Below are 23769 nucleotides of genomic sequence, written 5' to 3'. Positions count from 1 at the left end.
TTGTATTTTTAATCCCCAAGTTGGTCCAGTTAAATTAAACTTACCCTTAGCATTTCAATTAAAGACAATTAAAATGTATTATACAATCCCCAGAATAGCCTAATCGCTTTCTTTTGAAAAACACTCGTGAGTAATAGTATCTACTTATGCGGCGCTTTAAGCACTTTAGAAGGTACCAATTTCTAAAGATTTATAAATTTCACTTTGAAACTAAATAAACTGATAGAGGAATACAAATAAAATCTGGTAATTTCCAATTAAATACGATTAAAATGTTATATACAATTCCCGTAATACCCTAATCGCGTTTAACCGGGCTCGAGTGGTAGCCCGGTTGTGGTCCGTGACGTCAGACCAATAGAAGGATGTTCAAACACCTGCTCAGAAATTTGAATTTTATAGTATTCTCAAAGCGTCGTAATAAGTGCATGGGCTAAAAATATTTGTTTTTGAAGTTATACTTCTTTACCGGCGATATGAGGGTGAATTTTTATATGTTAAAACCTATGATCCCGGCGCATGCGCATTATAACTTTGTTCTGATTGGATGTTCAAATGACATGTCAAAAATTATTCAATATGGCGGCTGTGGCACAGCTGTACTAGTTTGATTATTTATGGTTGTGTTTTGAAATTTGTGGGAAAAGAAACAAAGTTAGTTAATAGTTATACTGCCTTTTTAAATAGTTTTCATATACCTATATTTTTGAACTTTTGGACTATTTTGGACAAGGAAAACTCATTCTAATTTGGTAAGTAGTTTTTATTATAATCATATTGTAATTATACATTTGGATTAGGTTGGAATACATATATTTATTTTCTCAAGAATGGGGATTTTAGAGAGAAATCCCAAATTAGGTCCGATTTTTATTTTTAAATTATGATTTTTTGGCGTAGATTTATTTATCTAGTAGGTATGTAATGCTTTGATTTACATACTTAATTTGATTACCAACAAAAGTTCTACCAATCTTCATCTAATATATTATTTTCTTACTGTTTTGTTATATTTTAATATTTTCTTCCACAAAATTTAAACTACATAATTTAATTACATATATTCAAAATAACTGTCAAACAGTAAAACGTTCAGTTACCCTATTTTTCCACATGACAAATAATGTGGAATTGGATGAGTGAGTCTAGGCTTCGATTACGAATCAAAGCGTCCCGAAATTCACGGGTTCGATTCCCGATGAAAGTTTTTATTTTTTTATGCATTTTATGATTGTACAGTTATATTAAAAAAAAAAGGGTACAAGTATTAGAAAGGGAAGTTAACGTCATCCTATTTGTGTACAACCGGCTGGGATTTTTGGAGGTTATCAAATGTCATAAGTGATCAAAAATGCAACTTATAGACGTCAAAGACGTTTAATTTGATAGAAGGTTTAACGTTACGTACAATAAAAAATTAATATGCCTCGTCATTTAAGTGAGATTGAAAAGGCTCAAATAACTACGAAAATGGAAGAAGGATGGTCAATTCGTGCGCTAGCAAATTTCTATAATAGAAATTTGAAAACAATCTTCAGAATTAAGCAACGATGGGTCCAACAACAATCATTAAAAAGAAAAGTTGGTTCAGGGCGTTCCAAAGTATCCACTCCTCAACAAGATGCTGTTTTAGTTCAATTCTTAAGAGATAATCCATTTGCGACGTCGAAGGATTCAAGGATTCATACGGGATTTCCTGGTGTCCAACCTACTGTAAGCAGAAGGATCAATGAATCTGAATTAAAAAACCGACCAGCTGCTAAAAAACCATTAGTAACTGTTGAACATCGTCAAGCAAGAGTAATATTTGCACTAAACTATATTTACCGCAACCCACAATTTTGGAACAACGTCATTTTTACTGATGAAAAGACTTTTCAGTCGACCTATAACGGTCAAATCCGTGTTTATCGTCCAGCCAATACTAGGTTTGAAGAACGATATATTCACTCTCATAATAAATCTGGACGTTTTTCTGTAAATGTATGGGGTTGGATTAGTATACATGGACCTGGTGTTTGTTGGCGATTAGAGGGAAGATTTACTGCCGACAATTACATTAACCTTTTGGAACACGTAATGCTCCCTTCTATTGAGCAATTGTATCCTAATAATACTTTTATATATCAACAAGATAATTGTTCAGTCCACACTGCCCATGCCGTAAGGAATTGGTTTCAAACGCAAAACCTGGAAGTATTGCCATGGCCTGCGCACAGTCCAGATATAAATCCAATTGAAAACATTTGGGGCATAATTGTTAAAAAAATATATAAAAGAAATTTTATGCCACAAAATTCAGATCAATTGTGGGATACAATCTTAGAGTGCTGGGAAGATCTTGATCCAAATATGATATCTAATATAATTCAAAGTATGCCAAATAGACTAAATAAAGTTATAGAAGCAGACGGTTCTATCACCAAATACTAAATTCTATTTGTAACAGTCATGAAAATTATTCTTTATATAATTGTTGAATAAATGGTTTCGTCTAATTAATGCTCAACGCCAATGATTTATATTTTTAATAACCTGTGACATTTGATAACCTCCAAAAATCCCAGCCGGTTTTACACAAATAGGATGACGTTAACTTCTCTTTCTAATACTTGTACCCTTTTTTTTTGAATATAACTGTAAGTATATTTGTTATATAATTTTTTTTTTCAGAAAATGCGTATTTAAAATTTTTGCCAACAATTATTATCGTTCAGAAATAGTTTTTTCTTTGTGGCATTTTTCAATGTGTTTGTGTGCGTTTTATTCTTTTATTTTTTTTAATTTTTGGTATTGTCTTAAAAATCACATAATATGTAGTAGAAGTATAACTTCCTACGTGCGTACAAAGTACACACACATTCTTTTTTTTTACATGCAAGCGTTTTAAGATCATGTTACCTTATGTTTTTTAATATTAATTTAATATTTAAAAATTTATGCAAGTTACCTATTGAAAGCCTTTTAGTGGATTCCTCTAAATAATTTTTTTAGCAGTCCTCTATAATAAAAATATATCTTTATAAAATGTCAATGTTACCTAAGAGTTTAAGAGGACAGTTGAATTTTAAATTTTAGAGGCCTTTTAAATTTAACGGAAATATTAATAGTAAGTTCTTTAACGGTAAAATATTGCAAAACCTCTAAATTTTAAAGAACCGATAGAATTGACATGAAATTTGGCATACACATAGCTAATAAGTCGAAGAAAAAAAGTGATATTGTGCCGATGTGTGCTATGGCCCTGGGGGTGAGTTTCACCCCTTCTCGGGGGTGAAAAAATATATGTCCAAAATAAGTTCGGAATTCGATAAACTGACTAATTCTAAGCGACTTTTGTTCTATAGAGTTTCTTTACCAAGTCAACACTTTTCGAGTTATTTGTGAGTGAATATGTTCATTTTTCAACAAGATAACCACGTTTTTAGACGGTTTTTCGCAAATAACTCAAAAAGCAAGTATTTTGCCGAAAAAAATGTTCTTAATAAAAATATAACTTAATAAAAAAGTGAAAACAATGGTGCATATAAGAAGTCTGTAGACCTAGTAGAAGCAAAGTTGTAGCTAAGTAGGTTCTTATTCGTCAAATTCCAAATCGAATATTTCATCGAAAAATAACCAAAAAACGGAACACTTTTCGGGGAACACTCTATACAACTTTTTTAAAATGTTTAAAAAAAGGTTTATTTTTGTTTTTTTAAACTTATTACTTTAAAAGTAAGTGAGTTACGATCAAAATATTGTTGGTCCCTTTTATTTTTTGGTAAAAAGAATCGCGAAAACCACCCCCTAATTAGCATCCCAAATAAAATTAATCGTTACCGCTTCACAAGTTACTTTGTTTATTTATTATTTATACGATCTGTAAGTTTCATCGGTTCAAAGTGCTTATTTTTGAAAATGCTGTAATTAAAATGGCTTGAACGAGTTACTAATCCCGAGTGTATGCAAACTTTGAACAGCCATATAGCATAACCAATTTTTGTCTAACAGGAAAACAAAAATCCAAAATATCCAGAAAGCAAAACATACATTTTATTACTCGTTAAGATTTTTGGTATTGCTAATAATTTTTAAGTTATTTTGAAGAAAAGCATTTTTTTCAAAATCAAAAATTTTAAAACTAATTTTTTTCAAAAATAAGTACGTTGAATATGTGAAACTTACAGATCATATAAACACAACATAAATAAAGCAACTTGTGAAGCGGTAACGATTAATTTTATTTAAGTTGTTAATTAGGGGGTGATTTTCCCGATTTTTTTGCCAAATCAAAATGGACCAACTGTATTTTGAGCGTAACTTGCTTACATTTGATGCTAGAATCTTTTTTAAAAAAATAGAAATAAAACTTTTTAAACTCTTTAAAAAAGTTGTAATGAGTTTTTTCCAAGAAGTGCTTCATTTTTTGGTTATTTTACGCTGAATTATATTTATTTGAAATTTGGCGAATATGAACCTATTTTTCTTTATCTCTGCTTCTACTAGGTCTAGATACTTCATGTGTACACCATTTTTTTAACTTTTTCACAGGATATATTTTTGCTAAGATTAGTTTTTTCTATAAAATACTTACTTTTTGAATTATTTCCGAAAAATTGTATTAAAACGTGTTTTTTTTTGTTGAAAAATGAACATAATTCACTCGCAAATAACTCGAAAAGTATTGGCTTAGTGAAAAAGCTGTATAGAATAAAAGTTATTTTGAACGTATGTTTTTCACCCCCGAGAAGGGGTGAAACTCACCCCCAGGGCAAAAGCACACATCGACACAATATCACTTTGTTTCTTTGACATGTTTGCTATACGTATGCCAAATTTCATGTTAATCCAAACGGTTCTTTAAAATTTACAGCAAAAACCGTCAAATAATGTACTATAAAGAATACACCCCTTAACCCTTTCAATGCGGAAAGCGTACTGGTGCGCGTTGTTCATTTTTGATAATCACATTAAATTTTAATTCAAGCAAAACATGGTCGCACAGCATAACACCCTACTATTTAATGTCACACTGAAAGGGTTAAGGATTGTAGCAACTCTTTAAGATTCCTTGTTTTTGAGGTTTATAGACCACTGTTTGGAATTATTTTTTCATGATATTTCGTCTGCAGCTGTGAGATTGTCAGTGAGCTATAGACAATTATATATTACCTACTTGGGACCAAGAAGAAATAAACTTACGTGCATAGAAATCGGCCCACTTAAAAATTTGGTCATTTTTGATGACTCTTATTTCCTAAACCTGTTGGCCGATTTAAGTGATTTCTTGAACATGTTATAGCCCGATTCTTTAACAATACCACTGTAATAATATTGTTGCTAGATAGATAAATTTTCATTGTATACCGGGTGTACCAATCAAACTGTGTTTTTTCCTCAAAGTTCGCATCACCCTGTGGAATATTCTAGCATATATAAAATGCTGAAATTAAAACCCAACTATAGCCTCTGATTTTCTTAACATTCTGTTTTTTTATTCATTCGTTTATGTTGGATAATAAAAAGTTAGGTACTTTAACAACTAGACATGTTCTTCATCAATACAGGGTGTTTCTAAATAAGTACGACAAACTTTAACGGCTAATTCTGCATGCAAAAATAATGAGTTAACTTGATAAACGTTTGTCCGCAAATGTTTCGTTTCCGAGATACGGGATATTGAATTTTTTCTTACAAACTGACGATTTATTTATTGCTTTAAAACCAGTTGAGATATGAAAATGAAATTTAGTAGGTTTTAAGAGATAGTTATTGCGGAATTTTGACATAAAATTAAGAATTTAATATTCACCATTGGCGCGCATACGGGTAATATGACCGATCATATTACCCGTATGTACGCCAATGGTGAATATTAAATTTTTAAAAGACTAAGTTTTTCAACCTAATAAAAATATTTGTAAATTAAATATTTTTAAAAGATTTTTAATTGAAAAACTTTATTGGCCCATTTCCTGGTGACAACCTCCAAGGCTTCTACAATATGCAAGCCAAATGGATGCTGCAGTGAAGACTAAAGGGAAGGAATTCTACACTATGCAATTCAAGCTCCTGGAGCTTTACCACGCTGCAGACGGGGGTTGTGAATTGCATAGTGTAGAATTCCTTCCCTTTAGTCTTCACTGCAGCATCCATTTGGCTTGCATATTGTAGAAGCCTTGGAGGTTGTCACCAGGAAATGAGCCAATAAAGTTTTTCAATTAAAAATCTTTTAAAAATATTTAATTTACAAATATTTTTATTAGGTTGAAAAACTTATGCCCGATTTCACCAACGATACCTAAATATTTAAGAATTACCTAAGTGGGTTTAGGTACTTCCTAACACTAAAACGCATTTCACCATACGATAAGAATTACCTAAACCGCTTAAGCATTACCTTGCGTTAGGATACGGATTTCGATATCCCTAAACTTTAGGTATTACTTATCGTTGACAGTCAGGTTATATTTTTACAATTTTGACTAATGTATTTGTGACGTTTGTCAATAATTTGCTTCTTACCTTAATTTTTCTGTTATTCTGTAATATTAGGTATATTAGTTGTAATTTTGTATTTTCTTTTATATTATTAATATAATATGTGTTGGAAAGTATAGAAAATCCTTTGGAGTTTTTTACAGGTCTGTTGACAAAATTATGTAGTCTACCTACTACCTAACAAACTAGTGTTGTGTTTCAAAAACCCATTCATGATATAACTAAAAGTGTGTAATTAAAAAATTAATAATAAAAAGCAATTTTTAACATATTATTTAATTTAAAATTATTTCATTAATGACAATTCAACTAACTTCAATTTTTCGTCATATGTGAAATTTAGAACTCTTTTCTTTTCCTCCATTTCACTGTACATACACAAATAACATACAAAACTATTGGGACCGTGCAAGTTCGGCAAAGCGACCTCTATTTCTACGCTCTGTACTTTTATTCGCACTTTTAATTATATTGGCCAATTATATTAGTCCTGGTTGCTGGATAATTGTCAAGGCCATAGCCAAAAAAAAATAATAAGAAGAAAAAATAAGATGCAGGTTATGTTATGCAAACGTAAACAATTGTATCATGCCCCGCGCACTCTAATAAAAAATATGTAATCGTATTTATTTTCCTTCCATTTTGTCAGAGGCGCTGATGTCGGCATTCTGATTGGTGGAACATGACTTTTGACAAATCCTGCGCTATCTGTGAATCTGTGTTCAGTGTTCGTGGTCGTTCGTTCGTTGTCGTTCAGTTATTTTATATAGTCGGTTATGTGATGGGTTTGTGTCACCATAAAAATCTGATATTCATTCGTGTTTTTTGATATTTTGTAATCGAGTACCTTTTTAAAGGTAAGTTTTTCTGATTGTAAGGTAGAGATTTTCTGATTGTAGGTACTGTTTATCCAACAGTTTTAAAATACACACTTTATTTCGCGTTTTGTTGTTAGGTCTAATGGCTCCGTTCAGCTGTTGTGTGCAGACGATGGAAAAGTTCAACAAGTAAACATTTATTTAATCCAAATTAAATACTCATATTTCTATGTAAAATGTCACATTATTTTATAAATAAATAAGTAAGAAACAAAAGTTGTTTGTGTTTTACCTTTATTGTCCACTTCAATAAAATATTAAATATTGGAAGTACCGTATGGAGGCTATGTACCTAGCATGGAGGCTAGATTATGGCACCCTTCCTATCCAATCAACAACAAGAACGTTTAAAATTTCACACCTATCATGTCGAAGCTACAGACCACTTATGTGGAGGCCAGATTTGTAGTATCCTTCCATTTAACCAGGAGCTGAGATGGCGCTGAAATACGTGTCATGTTTTTTAAAGAGTAAGATCGCATTCTACCAAATCACACAACACTTTTTTCTATGAATTGTATGTAGTAAATAAAATTAGTTATTAAAATGCAGTACTGCAAGCAAAATACAATTAATTAAATTTACCTTTATATAATAATTGCATATCATATCAATATTGTGGAGCAATATATAATTTTTCTGCTTCAATGACAGAAGGTATGAAATATACGTCAATTTGACAATTTCAATTGACAATATGAATTATTTAAGATAGTTGCAATATTTCTCCGCGACTCGCGCACGGTCGTTTCTCGTTTCCCTTCCAAGTACTTGCACACCTCGAATATTTGTTATACAGTGCTAGTCAAAAGTCCGTACCCCCCCTCATATCTTTTGAACGGTTATACCTATAATAGTGAAATCTGGAGGGAGGAAATAAACGGACGTAAGCTTCTTAACTAGTCATGACAGGTGACGTAATAGTGACAGATGACGTTACAGAGCCACTGTGACCGATAATTTTAAATGGGACCTTATGGCAAGTGATACCTCGTTTGAAAGGTATTGAAAATACCTATTCAGTTATGCTAGTTTTGTTTGAGTTTAAGCTAATTTTGATGTACAAATGAAATAAATATAAAATTGTAGTTTCACATTTAATTAATAAAAATTCAAAATTCCGCCTATGATTACTTGTCAAACAGGTTGACGTTGACGTAAAAACTAGTAAAGAATTAAAAAACGTCAACTTTTTTGACAAAAAATCCATAGGCGGACATTTGAATTTTTATTAATTAAATTCGAAACTACAATATTATATTTATTTATTGTATTCACCAAAATCAAAATCGACTTAAACCCAAAAAAATTAGTATGACTGAATAGGTATTTTAAATACCGTTCAAACGAGGTATCACTTGCCATAAGGTCCTATTTAAAATTATCGGTCACAGTGGCTCCGTAACGTCACCTGTCAGTATTAAGTCACCTGTCATAACTAGTTAAGAAGCTTACGTCCGTTTATTTCCTCCCTCCAAATTTCACTATGATAGGTATAACCGTTCAAAAGATACGAGGGGGGTACGGACTTTTGACTAGCACTGTATACAAACTTAATGCACAAATAACTAACTACAGATTAAAATAACTATAACAGTACAAAACTGAATAAAACCAAATTGGCCAACAAACAAGTATGACAAATAATCAAAAAAGTAAGGAAATGTCATCTTATTCTTCTTTTTATTTATCAAAAATAGTTCAAACGTACCCTAGGTGATACCTAGGAAAGCATTTCCTAGATAAGCAGTTCTTTTTAGTTGTGAAATGCGATTGTTCCTAAGTATTGACTTAAGAAGTTCCTATCGATAAGAATTACTTAATAAGGCAACCGTTTAGGTATCGTTGGTGAAATCGGGCATTAGTCTTTTATTTAGCAGATGCCGCTAGGCACCTACTACCATCTCGTCAGTTGCGGTGGGAGATGGATATGTCGAAGATTTTTACCTGGGCCAGAGAAAAGCAGCCTATGCAGTCTCTGATGAACCTCTAACAAGAGGTGAAATCGTCGATAAGAGTGCTGGCTGCACTCTCTGATCTGAGTAAAAATTAAGACAGTTTTGGTTTCGCACCGCAACTGAATGAATAAAAATGGTATACATTTTTATTTTTATATTAGTATTACTCCTATAGAGTTACTAGGTCCATTTTCCGTTGGAGCTTTACCACGCTGCAGACGGGGGTTGTGAATTGCATAGTGTAGAATTCCTTCCCTTTAGTCTTCACTGCAGCATCCATTTGGCTTGCATATTGTAGAAGCCTTGGAGGTTGTCACCAGGAAATGGGCCAATAAAGTTTTTCAATTAAAAATCTTTTAAAAATATTTAATTTACAAATATTTTTATTAGGTTGAAAAACTTAGTCTTTTATTTAGCAGATGCCGCTAGGCACCTACTACCATCTCGTCAGTTGCGGTGGGAGATGGATATGTCGAAGATTTTTACCTGGGCCAGAGAAAAGCAGCCTATGCAGTCTCTGATGAACCTCTAACAAGAGGTGAAATCGTCGATAAGAGTGCTGGCTGCACTCTCTGATCTGAGTAAAAATTAAGACAGTTTTGGTTTCGCACCGCAACTAAATGAATAAAAATGGTATACATTTTTATTTTTATATTAGTATTACTCCTATAGAGTAACTAGGTCCATTTTCCGTTGGAGCTTTACCACGCTGCAGACGGGGGTTGTGAATTGCATAGTGTAGAATTCCTTCCCTTCAGTCTTCACTGCAGCATCCATTTGGCTTGCATATTGTAGAAGCCTTGGAGGTTGTCACCAGGAAATGGGCCAATAAAGTTTTTCAATTAAAAATCTTTTAAAAATATTTAATTTACAAATATTTTTATTAGGTTGAAAAACTTAGTCTTTTATTTAGCAGATGCCGCTAGGCACCTACTACCATCTCGTCAGTTGCGGTGGGAGATGGATATGTCGAAGATTTTTACCTGGGCCAGAGAAAAGCAGCCTATGCAGTCTCTGATGAACCTCTAACAAGAGGTGAAATCGTCGATAAGAGTGCTGGCTGCACTCTCTGATCTGAGTAAAAATTAAGACAGTTTTAGTTTCGCACCGCAACTGAATGAATAAAAATGGTATACATTTTTATTATTATTATTATTAAATTTTTAATTTTGTGTCAAAAAATCCGCAATAACTATCTCTTAAAACCTACTAAATTTCATTTTCATATCTAAACTGGTTTTAAAGCAATAAATAAATCGTCAGTTTGTAAGAAAAAATTGAACATCCCGTATCTCGGAAACGAAGCGTTTGCGGACATACGTTTACAAAGCCAACTGTCATTATTTTTTCATGCAGAATTACCCCTTAAAGTTTGTCGCATTTATTTAGAAACACCGTGTATTGATGAAGAACATGTCTAGTTGTTAAAGTACCTAACTTTTTTGTTATCCAACATAAACGAATGAATCAAAATACAGAATGTTAAGAAAACCTGAGGGTATAGTTGGGTTTTAATTTCAGTATTTTATAAATTCTACAATATTCCACAGGGTGATGCGAATTTTGAGAAAAAAATACAGTTTGATTGGTATTACACCCGATATACAATGAAAATTTACCTGTTTAGCAACAATATTATTACAGTGGTATTGTTAAAGAATCGGGCTATAACATGTTCAAGGAAATACGACAGTCCAACAGGTTTAGGAAATACGAGTCATCAAAAATGACCAAATTTTTAAGTGGGTCGATTTCTATGCACGTAAGTTTATTTACAGGCCCTTAACACTGTAGTGTAATTCATGTAAATTATACAGTATCCCATTTTTATATTTCTTTATATTATTATTATAATATTAATACAGTGAAAGTTGCATTGGTTATCACACTTTAAAAAGCATATTCAATTCCTTTCTCTTATTTTAGAACTTACCCACAGCTCCTACAGTTCTGAATGAAGTTTTCTCAGTCAAAAATTTCAAGAAGAAATTCAGAATAGTCGTAGTTAGAAATGAAAACTATGAAATGGAATTCGATATGATTGGCATTCATCCCTTTCTAGCAAATACATTCCGCAGATTAATGTTGAGTGATGTTCCAAGCATGGCTATCGAGAAAGTTTATATTCACAATAATACTTCCATAATTCAAGATGAAGTTTTAGCTCATAGGTTGGGACTAATTCCATTAAAAGCTGATGCAAGGTTATTTGAGTACAAAGAAGATAGTAAGCAATTATTTTCTCATTATAATATATACAGTTGTTCCAATAGATCTTTGCACGTGCATGAAATTGTTCACCAATTACTTTTTATACTAAGTCTCTTTTTTACTCACAGAAACTAGTAACTATATAGACAAGGCGAAAACGGTGGGTTCGTTGGGAAAAATATTCTCATGAGATTTTTTTGCATAATTACATTCGTGAGACATCCCAGAATAAGGTTCAAGAAGTCGCCCACGTGAAAAGTGGGCCAAATTTTTTTTAACAATTTTTTTTAATCAAATTGCAAAAATCAATATTTTTGGCCAGGGCAATTTTTTTGTAGGTTTTTTGGACCAATCTGGATAAAAAAAGGTCTCTTATAAGTTTTCTCTAAAGTTGATCGTTTTCGAGTTATAAGCAATTTAAAATTGAAAAAAACGAAAAATGGCGATTTTCAAGGCTTACTAATTCGCTTAAAAGTTATTACTATGAAAGTCAGAAAGTGACTAGTAATCAAAGTTTATTGCCCCCCCCCCCCTACAAGACCCCGAAGAAATTTTTGTCATTATTTTATTACTAAGCTGTTATTTTTAAGTAATAATATTGAGCACCATGCACGTGGTAGCCAGCCGTAAATGCTGAGTGCGAGAGAGATGCCACTCCGGCAGTCCAATTGTGCATCTTACTTGCACTCACATTTACGGCCGCCTACCACGTGCATGGCGCTCAATATTATTACTTAAAAATAACAGCTTAGTAATAAAATAATGACAAAAATTTCTTCGTGATCTTGTAGGGGGGCATTAAACTTTGATTTAGTCACTTTCTGACTTTCATAATAATAAATTATAACCGAGGTATTAAGCCTTGAAAATCGCCATTTTTCGTTTTTTTTTCAATTTTAAATTGCTTATAACTCGAAAACGATCAACTTTAGAGAAAAATTATAAGAGACCTTTTTTATCCAGAATGGTTCAAAAAATCTACAAAAAAATTGTCCGGGCCAAAAATATTGATTTGGGCCACTTTTCACGTGGGCGACTTCTTGAACCTTATTCTGGGATGTCTCACGAATGTAATTATGTTAAAAAAATCTCATGGGAATATTTTCCCCAACGAACCCGCCGTTTTCGCCTTGTCTAATAGCAAAATTAAGCCGTTTGTAAATTGAAACCACAATAAGTTAAACAAGGATAGGCAATGCAGCATGTCATTGACATATTATTTACTAATAATTTTGACATTTATCGTTTTCAGTGACATTGGCACATTTGTTTGTGTTCAAAAATGGATTTTCATATTATCTAAACTTTTAGTATTTGTATATTTCATTGTAAGTTTTGTTTTCAAACATAATTGTTAGAATGACTAACTGTTGCTCTTTTTTGTAATTACTACTTCCGGTAATTATTTATTTTTAAGCTAATGAGACAAGAAATATTTTTTAACCTACAAATTGTCATTATACTCTATGAGTCTGATATAGTTCTGTTGAACGACAACTTTTTTGTTTCTTTTCGAAATTGTTGTTCAACTTTTTGTTTTTTTTTTAATTTATATATTACTATTCTATATTTATCTTTATATTAGTAATAATCTGTATGCTGTTTAAAATGCTGTGTAAAAACACTTCAATAAAATAACTTTATAAAATATGTCCACCGTGATAATAGCCATTTCCTAATAATTACATTAACAGTAGGTACATGCCGACATACATTTCACTTAATGTTTTGATTTAACATGTTTGCAAATCAATAATTAAGTTTGTGCAAAGATCCGTTGGAACAACTGTAACTCAGCAAATTTTTGAAGTTATACTTCTTTACGCGCGATATGAGGGTGAATTTTTATATGTTAAAACGTACGATCCCGGCGCATGCGCATTATAACTTTGTTCTGATTGGATGTTCAAATGACATGTCAAAAATTATCCAATATGGCAGCTGTAGCGCAGCTGTGGTTTGGACGGTTGACGGTTTGGTTATGTATGGTTGTTGCGTTTTAAAATTTGTGGGAAGAGAAACAACAAAGGTTAGTTAATAGTTATGCTGCCTTTTTAAATAGTTTTCTTATTATATTTTTGAAGTTATACTTCAAAATGTTTTAATTTATGTATGTATCAGTCCAGAAAAGGTGTGGAAAGAATATATTAGTGTTTTTAAATATATTTTTCTACAAACGTGTTAAAAATGCAATTTTTAGGACTCCATAGGAGCGTTAAAAATGCTACTTTAAGGCACTAGTGCTTTAAAATTTTTAAGGCACTGCAGTTAAAAGTGAATTGTCAAATTGTGAAACGTCAAAATATTTATATTTCATTTATTAACATTAATATTAATAATACAACTTGCGCAATTTGAAAAAGGTGGTTTAAAAGGTTTTTTATTATAATTTTGTGTCTTTGGATTTGTCTTCCTTGGGCGTAAAATAATAAAACATCTATTTTTATATTTCACTTGTCACCGTGATGTATAATTATGTATATCTGAAAGGTAAGTAGCGTGCGGCTTGATGGCCTTGTTGGTAGAGCATTGGACCAGAGATAAAAAAATCGCGAGATTGCGGGTTCAAATCCCGGACGATTCATATTTTTTTCTTTTTTTTTTAATATTTGGCATTGTTAAGTTTTGGTTCATTTTTGGTAATTATTGTTAATTTTTTGTATTGTAACTGTTAAGTAGGTATATTTATTTCGTTGAAATTATATTATAATAGAAGTATAACTTCTTACGTGCGTACAAAGTACACACACATTCTTTTTTTTTATTTATTTATTTATTGCTAATTTACAATCTACTTCAATATAGTAATAAGTAAATATTATGTATGTTCTTGGCTTGTGGCAGGTGTCATCCATTAACGACTCTCTGGAATTTACCTAGCAGCTAGGTCTTCTGGCCAAAGTCTTTTCAGACATCTGTCAACCAGTGGAGGGTTGAATAATTCGTCTATGAGATGGTTTGGGTGGTCTGCGCTGCGATTCATGTATCTTCTGGAGTGGTCAGCAATCACATCATTGATGAAGGGGATGTTGAGGTCTACATGAAGGGTTTGGTTTGACACATACCATGGGGCTTTAGCTAACATACGAATAGTTTTTGACTGGAATGTCTGTAGTATTTTGGTGTTGGATGGTTTGCTACAGTACCACAGCTCTATTCCGTATGTCCACACTGGTTTGAGAATTGTTTTATAGATGGTCAGTTTGTTTTCTAATGAAAGTTGAGATCTTCTGTTGATTAGCCAGCTCGTATTTTTAACTTTTAGGTCGAGGTGTCGTCGTTTGGCTGCAATATGTGATTTCCAAGTAAGTTTTTCAGATGAAGGCCCAGGTACTTCACTTCTGTTTTTATTGGTATAGGTGAATTATTTAGGTGTAGTTGTGGACATCTAATTCTTCAATTTGTGAAATTTACTTGACAAGACTTGTTTGTGTTGACGTTTATTTTCCAGCATTTAAGCCAGTCTTCTAGTTCATTGAGATTATTTTGCAATTTGTTAAATGCTAATATTTCGTTGATATCTGATGCTAGTATACCAGTGTCATCCGCAAATGTTGCCATTAGTGTATTTTCGCTAATAGGAATATCAGCAGTGAAGATTTGGTAAAGGAATGGGCCAAGTACACTGCCTTGAGGTACTCTTCGTATTCTTCGTACTCTTGAGTACCTTCGTATTTAACTTGGAAATATCTGTCGGACAAGTATGATTTAAGGAGGAGGTAGATTTGGTCAGTTAGCTGAGTTTTTATTTTAAAGAGAATACCCTCGTGCCACACTCTATCAAATGCTTGCTGTATATCGAGGAATGCTTTGTTTCCCTTCTAGGCTCTCTTTTATTTTGTTGACTAATCTATGGCACTGTTGTATGGTTGAGTGATTTGAGTGAAAACCAAACTGATGATGCAAATTGCAATTGCTATGATTGAGCAAGGTCATAGATCCAATATAATGAAAATACCACTATTAGTAAGCCAATAACATATCGATGATACATCATTTATAATTTAAAATAATATACATATAAAATCAGAGTTTGCTGTTGATTTTGAGAGTAAACTGAATATACGACCAAATACTTACAATGTCGGGATAGTATCATGAGATTTTTCCTGGTTTTTCCTCATGATTTACTATGAAATCACTAACACGAGAATTTTACTGTCATCATCATCATGTGTCTGTCTTTTTAAAGACAAATCACATGCTATGATATTTCTGACGTATATTTTTGAGTTAAAGTTGATTTCATGTAATCGAATGAACTATCTTACAATAAAGTCATCCCAGGAACGCAACTCATAAATATTGACAATATCATTTTAAAGTCGTCTACTTTAAAATGTATAATATATGTCTGAATTGTCAATGCGAATGAGTCAGATTAAATTAAATTATTAGAAGAATTTTTTAGCAAGTAACATAAACCACTTCTGACTTTGATAACCACTTCTGACGTGGAAGTCTAAACGTCAATAAATTATTAATTTCAAACTAGAATTGTGGCTTTATTTCCCAAAGAAAACAGTAAATTACATATGTTTTATATACTATTAATTATATATTAAAAAAAATTTAGCCTTCCAGCTATTTTTCTTTTCTTTCATGTTGTTCATGTTGTTTTAAATGTTGAGATATTTCATAAAGATTGTTATAAGTTTTTTGTTAATGTATCCCTATAAAATATCTATTTGGGGCTGAAGCATGAAATTGGCATATCAAGGTGATTGTTGAATTATTTTGTTTGTCTATATTATCTGCTAACATATTACTTTCATCAAGAAACTCGGAATTATAAAAACCGAAAGAAAAATACATTATTTGCTGTATGGATCCATTCCTAATAAAAAAAAGGAAAAAAAGATGTTATCTAAATTTTAATGTTTCAGGTTCAGCAGCTTCAAATGAAAATGATTCCTTAGAATATGAACTTAAGATCAAGTGCAGTTACAATAAAGAAGCCAACAAGAAGGATTCATCAAGAGAGGAAGATATGTATAAAAATAATAATGGTAAGTATGTGAGGCAGTGACGGCCGGTGAGGTAGTGCCATGGAGCCATGGCACTACCTTATTTTTATACAGAAACATATTTTTTTTATCTTTAAACCGTTTTAATGCCCGTTCATTTTTTTGTGCGTATTTCTTTCCTCTTTATAAATTATATAAAATCTAGCAACGGTGTAGTGTAATACAACCCTCGCCACTCACAGCGGATGAGATGATCGTGCCAAAATCTTAGATGGCTCGCCTGAAAAGAGAAAGATTTTACGGGCATTCTATGTAAGTGACAGAGATAGAGCTATATTGCACTTTTAATACACGTTTAAATGAGACTATTCGTGCCTGGCTCGACAAGGAAGATCTAATATTTTTTACTATGATCATAGTGAATAGTGGATCGTAGATCCAAAAAGATTCTCGTACAGGGTAGTACATTATATTTTCGAGTTTCTTTACGCGCTCGTTCGCTCGTTTTTGTATTTATAATTATTACATTTTTAATTATAAATTATTATATTTTTAAATAATTTAAAAAATTTTAATTTTTAATAAAATCCAAGTTAAATTCAGTTTATCGTGATAGTCTAATTAAACACAATGAACAAGAAGTGGATAAGAATCGATATGTTTTGAATCAAATTAAAAATTATATCTATATGGTTTTGTGAAGCTTTCGAGTTAGTTTTGAGAAATCACGACGAAAAGGAAAATTCAGAAAACAGAGGCATCTTTATGGAACTGTTCAATGTTAGCCGAATTAGACAACGACTTAGGTTCATATTCATAGTTCCAAATCTTTTAAAAGTATGTACCTACCTCAAAACAACACAAAATAAACTCCATGTTAGATGTTTATCACGAGGAAATAATGAACGAAATTGAAAATTATCTTTGTGTTGCAGTGATTGCCGATGAAACGACAGACGTCGCGTCGCTGGTGAATTTCAGTTAGTTATAGTTGTCCGATATTTGTGTAAAAGGCGACAAGTTGAGAGATTTTGGAGATTTTACTTGCTGGACGGACATGATGTCAAATCAATCACTGAATGCATTTTAAATGTGTAAATTTCTTGACACCCCAGAAATGGTATATACCTACATAATGTAAAAGTATCCGTACCTATTATACCTTTTTTGACAATATCGTGAACCGTCACTAAAAATTTAGGCAGCTGCCCGAATTCTGGCACTACCTACTTAACGTGATACGAGCCGCCACTGATGTGAGGCAAGAATTCGAAGAAGAGTATATAAGAGTTAACATATTATGTATGATTCCCACTCGATTCGATGTATAAGTCGCCACTCCTGTCGATTCCTGGCAACTTACCTCCATCTTCTGACCCCTAGAATCTTTAGGTCTTCTTCCACATCATCAATCCATCTTCTTCGTGGTCGTCCTCTACTTCTTGTGCCCTCTGATTTTGAAAAGTTAATTTCTTAGTGTATTCGTGATCTGGAATTTTGTGTTCAGCCCATCTAAATCTGCAGTTTAACGAATTTCACAATATCTGGATCGGTGTATAACTGATAAAGTTCAAAGTTGTATCTTCGACGCCATAGCCCATTTTCATTTACGGTCCCAAAAATCTTTCTAAGAATTTTTCTCTCAAAAATACCAAGAAGTCTTTCATCATTTTGAGATAAGGTCCACGGTTCAGCCCCATATATCAAAACCGTGTCTTATTAAGATCTTGTATATATTGAGCTTTACTGCACGTTTTATATTTTTATTTTTTAAATGTTTCTGGAGACCGTGAACAGTTCTGTTTGCTATTGCTATGCGTCTTTTATTTCGTCACTTGTCGTGTTTATTGAGTTTACTAGCGATCCAAGATATGTGAATTCCTTGACTTGCTCAAAGATATGGTTGTTAATTTGAATTCTCTGTTGGATATTTCGGAAGTATTTAGAAACCAACATAAATTGTGAGGTATTCTAGTACTAAAAGGTACTCTTGCTTTAAGTCGGTAAGGTACACCGTTTTCTAGAAAAATCGATTTGAAAGTTTTTCGTTTTTGGAATTTGAAAAGAAATTGAAAAAAATTGAAAAAAAAAACGATGTATTTTACTAACTTAAAACAAGAGTAACTTTTAGTACTCGAATACCTTATAATTTAATAATCTATTGTCAAAAATGCTTAAAAATTAAAGACAAAAAAGTTATGCTATAAAATAACCCTCAAAATGGACGCCTATGATCAGGACCGCATTTAGGTCAATTGACGCCCTAGGCAATTCTCTAGTAGCCACCCTTTAAACATGTACCATTTTCCGTATTTTTGCTTTTGCCGCCCTTGTTTAGTTATAAGTTATTAAAAATAAATAAAGTCAACTAAAATTAAACATTAGTGCCTAAAAGATCATAGAAAAGAAAAGTCAGATTTATAACAGTATATCTAATTTATCTCAAACAAACATAAATATTACAATTACACACTTATATTTATATACGTTTGTAATAGGTATATTTAGCCTCTTCAAAATAGATGTAGAGATTATGTGGTCTGCTGCCACGTGGTAGACTTGGTGGAAGTTTATCATTAATAGTCTGTGATTAGTCATTTTACCTGTGGTTTTAAGTTTATCATTAAGTTTCTCATATTTGAGGAAAACTCTCGTGCAAGAAGTTTTTCTATTTCTATATTCTGCAGAGTACCTAGATGTTTGAAGGAAATTGGAAAACCATAAATATACTTGTATGTATGAAAATAAATATTATCTGTAGCAATCATTTATGTATATATACTCTTATTCATCTATTTTAACTGTATTTTACAATAAAAAAAGCTTTAAATTTTTTTGAAATGTTTAGTTAATATTCTTCGATTACAAATTAAAAATGAAATTTGTTTTGTTACATCTAAAATTTTTTGTAAAAAAATCTTATTTGACCGGCCTCAAGAGGCCGCAGCCTCTCGGTGATTGCATCGTTTCATTTATATGGCCAGCACGCCACTGCACTGGCACATAACATACTTTGGTATAGTTAGCCTCAAGTGAACGACGTCTTTCTAGTCATCCGCAGCGAAAGGGTTAAAAGGGTTCGCAAATTCCAGGTTCCAAATTTTAAATCCTTAATCATGTAAAGACATAATGGTAGGGGAGCAAAGTATGCTACATGTGCAGTCACTCGAGCGTTATGGGGACCTATTGGGTTATGACGAGTAGGTCCTAAAACCAAAAAAAGTTAAGTAAAGTTTTCCATTTTAGTGGAGACTTTCCATTTCCAACAATCGTTTTTTTTTTAGATTATAGCGCCATCTATCAATAATTCGAAAAAATGTCTCGAATAAAAGTTACTTATTTTTACGTAAGGAATCCAAATCTACAATAAAAAATGGGGGTTCCCATTTAAGATTTTAAAGTAACCCCCCACCCCACCTCCGTGGGGGGTCGTGTTTGGTGCCGTTCGGTAGATTTTTCAAAAATATTGAATAAGTGTATTTTTCAGTTTTTCGATCTGATGTTCATTTCGCGAAATATCGCGGGATTCGTATTTTAAATTTACCCCCACCCCTCTCCGTGGGAAGTCGTGTTTGGTATCATTCGATAGATTTTTGAAAAATATTGAGCACGTATTTTTTAGTTTTTCGATCGAAAAAAAAGCGAAATATTCGCTTTTTCTTGTGAAACTTTGTGACTCACCCATTTTCTTACGCACCGCTCAAATCGTCAGATTTTTGAAATACACTGTTTTGCATGTACTTAACTTACCTTATCATAATCTGACGATTTCGAGTTTTTCTAAGGATATATTTGTTTTTTCGCCCTGCCCCCCTTAACTAACTCCCCTGCATTAAGAGCCACTATATGGTAGCGGTACATTTTAGGGTACAAGGTTTCTCCCCATGTAATAATCTGACGCGTTCGAGTAACTGCAAAAATCCCCGCTTGGGTTGCCCTACCATAAACAGAATACTTTATCGCTATTTAATTGTGTGTGTAATGTCGACAAAAATATTGTTAACTAATATTGCCTATTTTATTGTTTATTTAATGTTCACAAATATTTCCAGTATATTCCAAACATATAAAATGGGTACCAGTTGGAAATCAGAAAGAGAGGTTCAAAGAGGCAGATGTGGGGCCCATCGAAACTGATATTCTTATAGCAAAAATGAGACCTGGACATGAACTAGATTTAAAACTAGTAGCTGTTAAAGGAGTCGGTAGAGATCATGCAAAGTTTTCACCCGTAGGTAAGTAATGATTACATATACTTCAAAAGATGCCCCAAAATATGATAATTTCAGTTTTTTTTATTTTACTGTGCTGTTTATTTATCGTGTATTTTAATTGATAAAATACCCGCAAATGTTGGGATTGGATGGCAAAGGCATACCAATTATCGCCAATGTATATTGAATCCAGACAACAAGAGGACATCAAAATTTCAATGAAACAGATGATTTCTCAATTAAAATAGGAGTAAGACAAGGTTGTATACTTTCTCCAATGTTGTTTAACTGATATGTAGAAAAAGCCTTCGCAGAAGCAGTGGCAGACTCTAATAAGGATATTAAAGTAAATGGTATATTTATTAACATCAGGTATGCCGATGACACAGAGATAGTGGCAGATAACATCGGAGATCTTCAAACCTTTTAGATGATCTCGTGCAAGTGCTCTAGGTTTGAAAATAAATGTCAAGAAGACAAAAACAATGATTATAGCTAGAAACAATTACCCAAATGCAAATATGTATGTCGCTGGAGAATAAATCGAACAAGTTTGTACAACAAACAAGGTAGTTTGACAATACTTGGATTGTCTGCTAAACGAGGGTTGGAACCCTGAGACTGAAATAAAGAGCAGAGTAGAACAATCCAGAAATGCTTTTTTGAGGCTTCGTAAATTTCTGACTGATCGCTGGATTTCAACCTGAGATGTGTGTGTGTGTGTGTGTTTAGATTTATGACCTTGGTTTGAACCAATTGGCCAGCTCAAATTTTTTTTTTTTATTTTCATAGACACAATTTCCTAATTTTAACTGATATACATTATATTTTAATAATCACAAACATATATTACATACATTACATTAAAAATACATACTAATAAAACACTATTACTAAATACTTATACTAAACCACTAATTGATATTAATTTTTTTTTCTTTTTTTTTTCTTTCGCGCTAAGACCTAAACCCGATTCATCCTCGCGGAGGTTTAGGCCTTCTTTGTGATTTTTTTGTTTTTTTTTTGTTTTTTTTTGTTTTTTTTTTGTTTTTTTTTGTTTTTTTTTATTTTGTTTTTTTTATTGTTTTTTAATTTATTTTTTTTATTATTTTTTTTTCTTTTTTTATATTTATTTTTTTTAAATTTTTTATATATATATATTTTTTTTAAATATCAATTTTCATATTTTTTAAGTGGTTATAAACAATTTTATACAAATTTATATTTCGTGTACATAAAATGGAATTTAAATTGGTGGGGAGAGTAACTCCTACTGTTTGTAGATTCTTATATAACTGTTGATTCAGCATCTGGAAGTTTGCGCAATCGAAAATCACATGCTCTAAAGTACCCAACTCCCCGCATGTGCAGTTTTGAGAAGTGGCCAACCCTAGTTTATTTTTGTGAACTGGATATAAACCATGTTTGTTCCTTGCTCTATTTAAGGTTTTAATGAAGTGCCGATTTGTAATGTCGTTAAACCACGGTTTTCTATAAATTTTTGGTTGGATATCATGAAATCGTACACCTTTAAGAGATATATCATATTCCAGTTGCCATTGCTCCATTTGTTTTTTCTTAAACCATTGTCGTAGATCAGTGACTGGCATTAATGGTTCTTCTATCGTTTCCCCTGTTGTAGTAGCATCCTTGGCAAGTCTATCCACTATTTCATTTCCGTTAATTCCATAATGAGCCTTAATCCAAACCAAAGAAATTTGTTTACCTGTATTCGTAAGTAACTGGATTGTTTCTAAAATTTTTATAATTACTACTGATGAAGTGTTTGATAATTTAGTTTGTACTATTGTGTCTACCGAACTTTTGCTATCTGTTAATATAACAAACTTATTCTTGTGATGGATATTAATATACCTCAAAGCTTGAAGAATTGCGATGAGCTCAGCAGTATAACTAGACATTTGATTTGAAAGTTTAAATTTTTTGGATAGATTTTCATTTGAATGGTAAAAGGCGCATCCAGTTGACTCAGCGAATTTGGATCCATCTGTATAAATACAATCGGACTCCGGCCATCTTTTCAGAATTGTTTTCTCAACAAACGTATTTATGTTAAATTGATTAACGTGTGGTTCAATATTAAGATAATAATAAGGAATTTGTAGTTCTAATAGGTTATAATCACAATTATAAAAGGGAAGGATGTCATTTCTGTAAACCTCGCTATTAAATTGGATTAATAGCTGATAACTGCTTATTACTTTGGGATGAATTTTACGTCGCCAGAAGGGACTATCTATTTTTGAATTGAGGTTTTGTATTTTCTCAGATCTTTTCTGTGCTAGGAGTTTTGACATAAAAACATCACACAAAAATTGCCGTCTAAGATGCAAAGGAGGCTCTGCTGCTTCAATTTCTAAAATATGTGTTGGTGTGCTTTGTATACATCCAAGACAAAGTCGTAAACACTTATTTTTTATTTTTTCCAATATCTCCAATTGAGTTAAATTTGAATTTCCATATAAAATACAACCATAGTCAATCACTGAACGTATTAGTGCTCTATAGAAGATTAGTGATATATTTGGATCGGCTCCCCACTTTGTGTGGCTAAAAGCTCTTAGTATATTTATTGCGTTTTCACATTTTTTTGACGAATGATGAATATGTTCTTTCCAAGAGAGCTTTTGATTTAAAATTATGCCAAGGTATTTAACATATGTTTTATATGGGAATGTGAAAGGTCCTATATTAATTTGGTTTGGTGGTTGATAACTGATTTGGTTGATAACTGATTTGGTGGTTGATAACAACCTGAGATATAAGGTGCTAAAGTGTTATATTAACCCATTAACGCCTACGGGTACCAGCTGGAGCCAACAAATTGCGTGCGCATCCGAGTCTATTTACCATATTATTAGGTGAAATTTCGCAGAGAGATTCGGCCTATTTGTAGTTCAAGGTTACCTCTTCTTGAATGAACAACTCAAATTTAGTTTTATACCTATTTTCCAGTGTAATAAAATTTTTGAATGTACGGTTGGTTTTGTTTGTACCAAAATATGGACATTTGTCTCGTGTAAGTGTTTCATTTATT

At 32.2% G+C, this 23769-nt stretch overlaps 1 protein-coding gene across 1 annotated transcript in view; it reads left to right on the top strand.

Moving 5' to 3' along the window:
• The window catches only part of LOC114328915 (DNA-directed RNA polymerases I and III subunit RPAC1), a 37813-nt gene that overhangs the window by 8808 nt on the left and 5236 nt on the right, over positions 1 to 23769 (top strand). The window contains exons 2-4 of the mRNA XM_028277903.2: positions 11246 to 11546; positions 16417 to 16539; positions 20550 to 20732. Of these exons, the coding sequence (XP_028133704.1) occupies positions 11246 to 11546; positions 16417 to 16539; positions 20550 to 20732 (607 nt within the window). The remainder of the gene's footprint in view (positions 1 to 11245; positions 11547 to 16416; positions 16540 to 20549; positions 20733 to 23769) is intronic.

The sequence above is a fragment of the Diabrotica virgifera genome, chromosome 8 (genome assembly GCF_917563875.1).
Source record: "Diabrotica virgifera virgifera chromosome 8, PGI_DIABVI_V3a".
Taxonomy (NCBI): domain Eukaryota; kingdom Metazoa; phylum Arthropoda; class Insecta; order Coleoptera; family Chrysomelidae; genus Diabrotica; species Diabrotica virgifera.
This window is presented reverse-complemented; position numbering and strand designations above follow the sequence as displayed.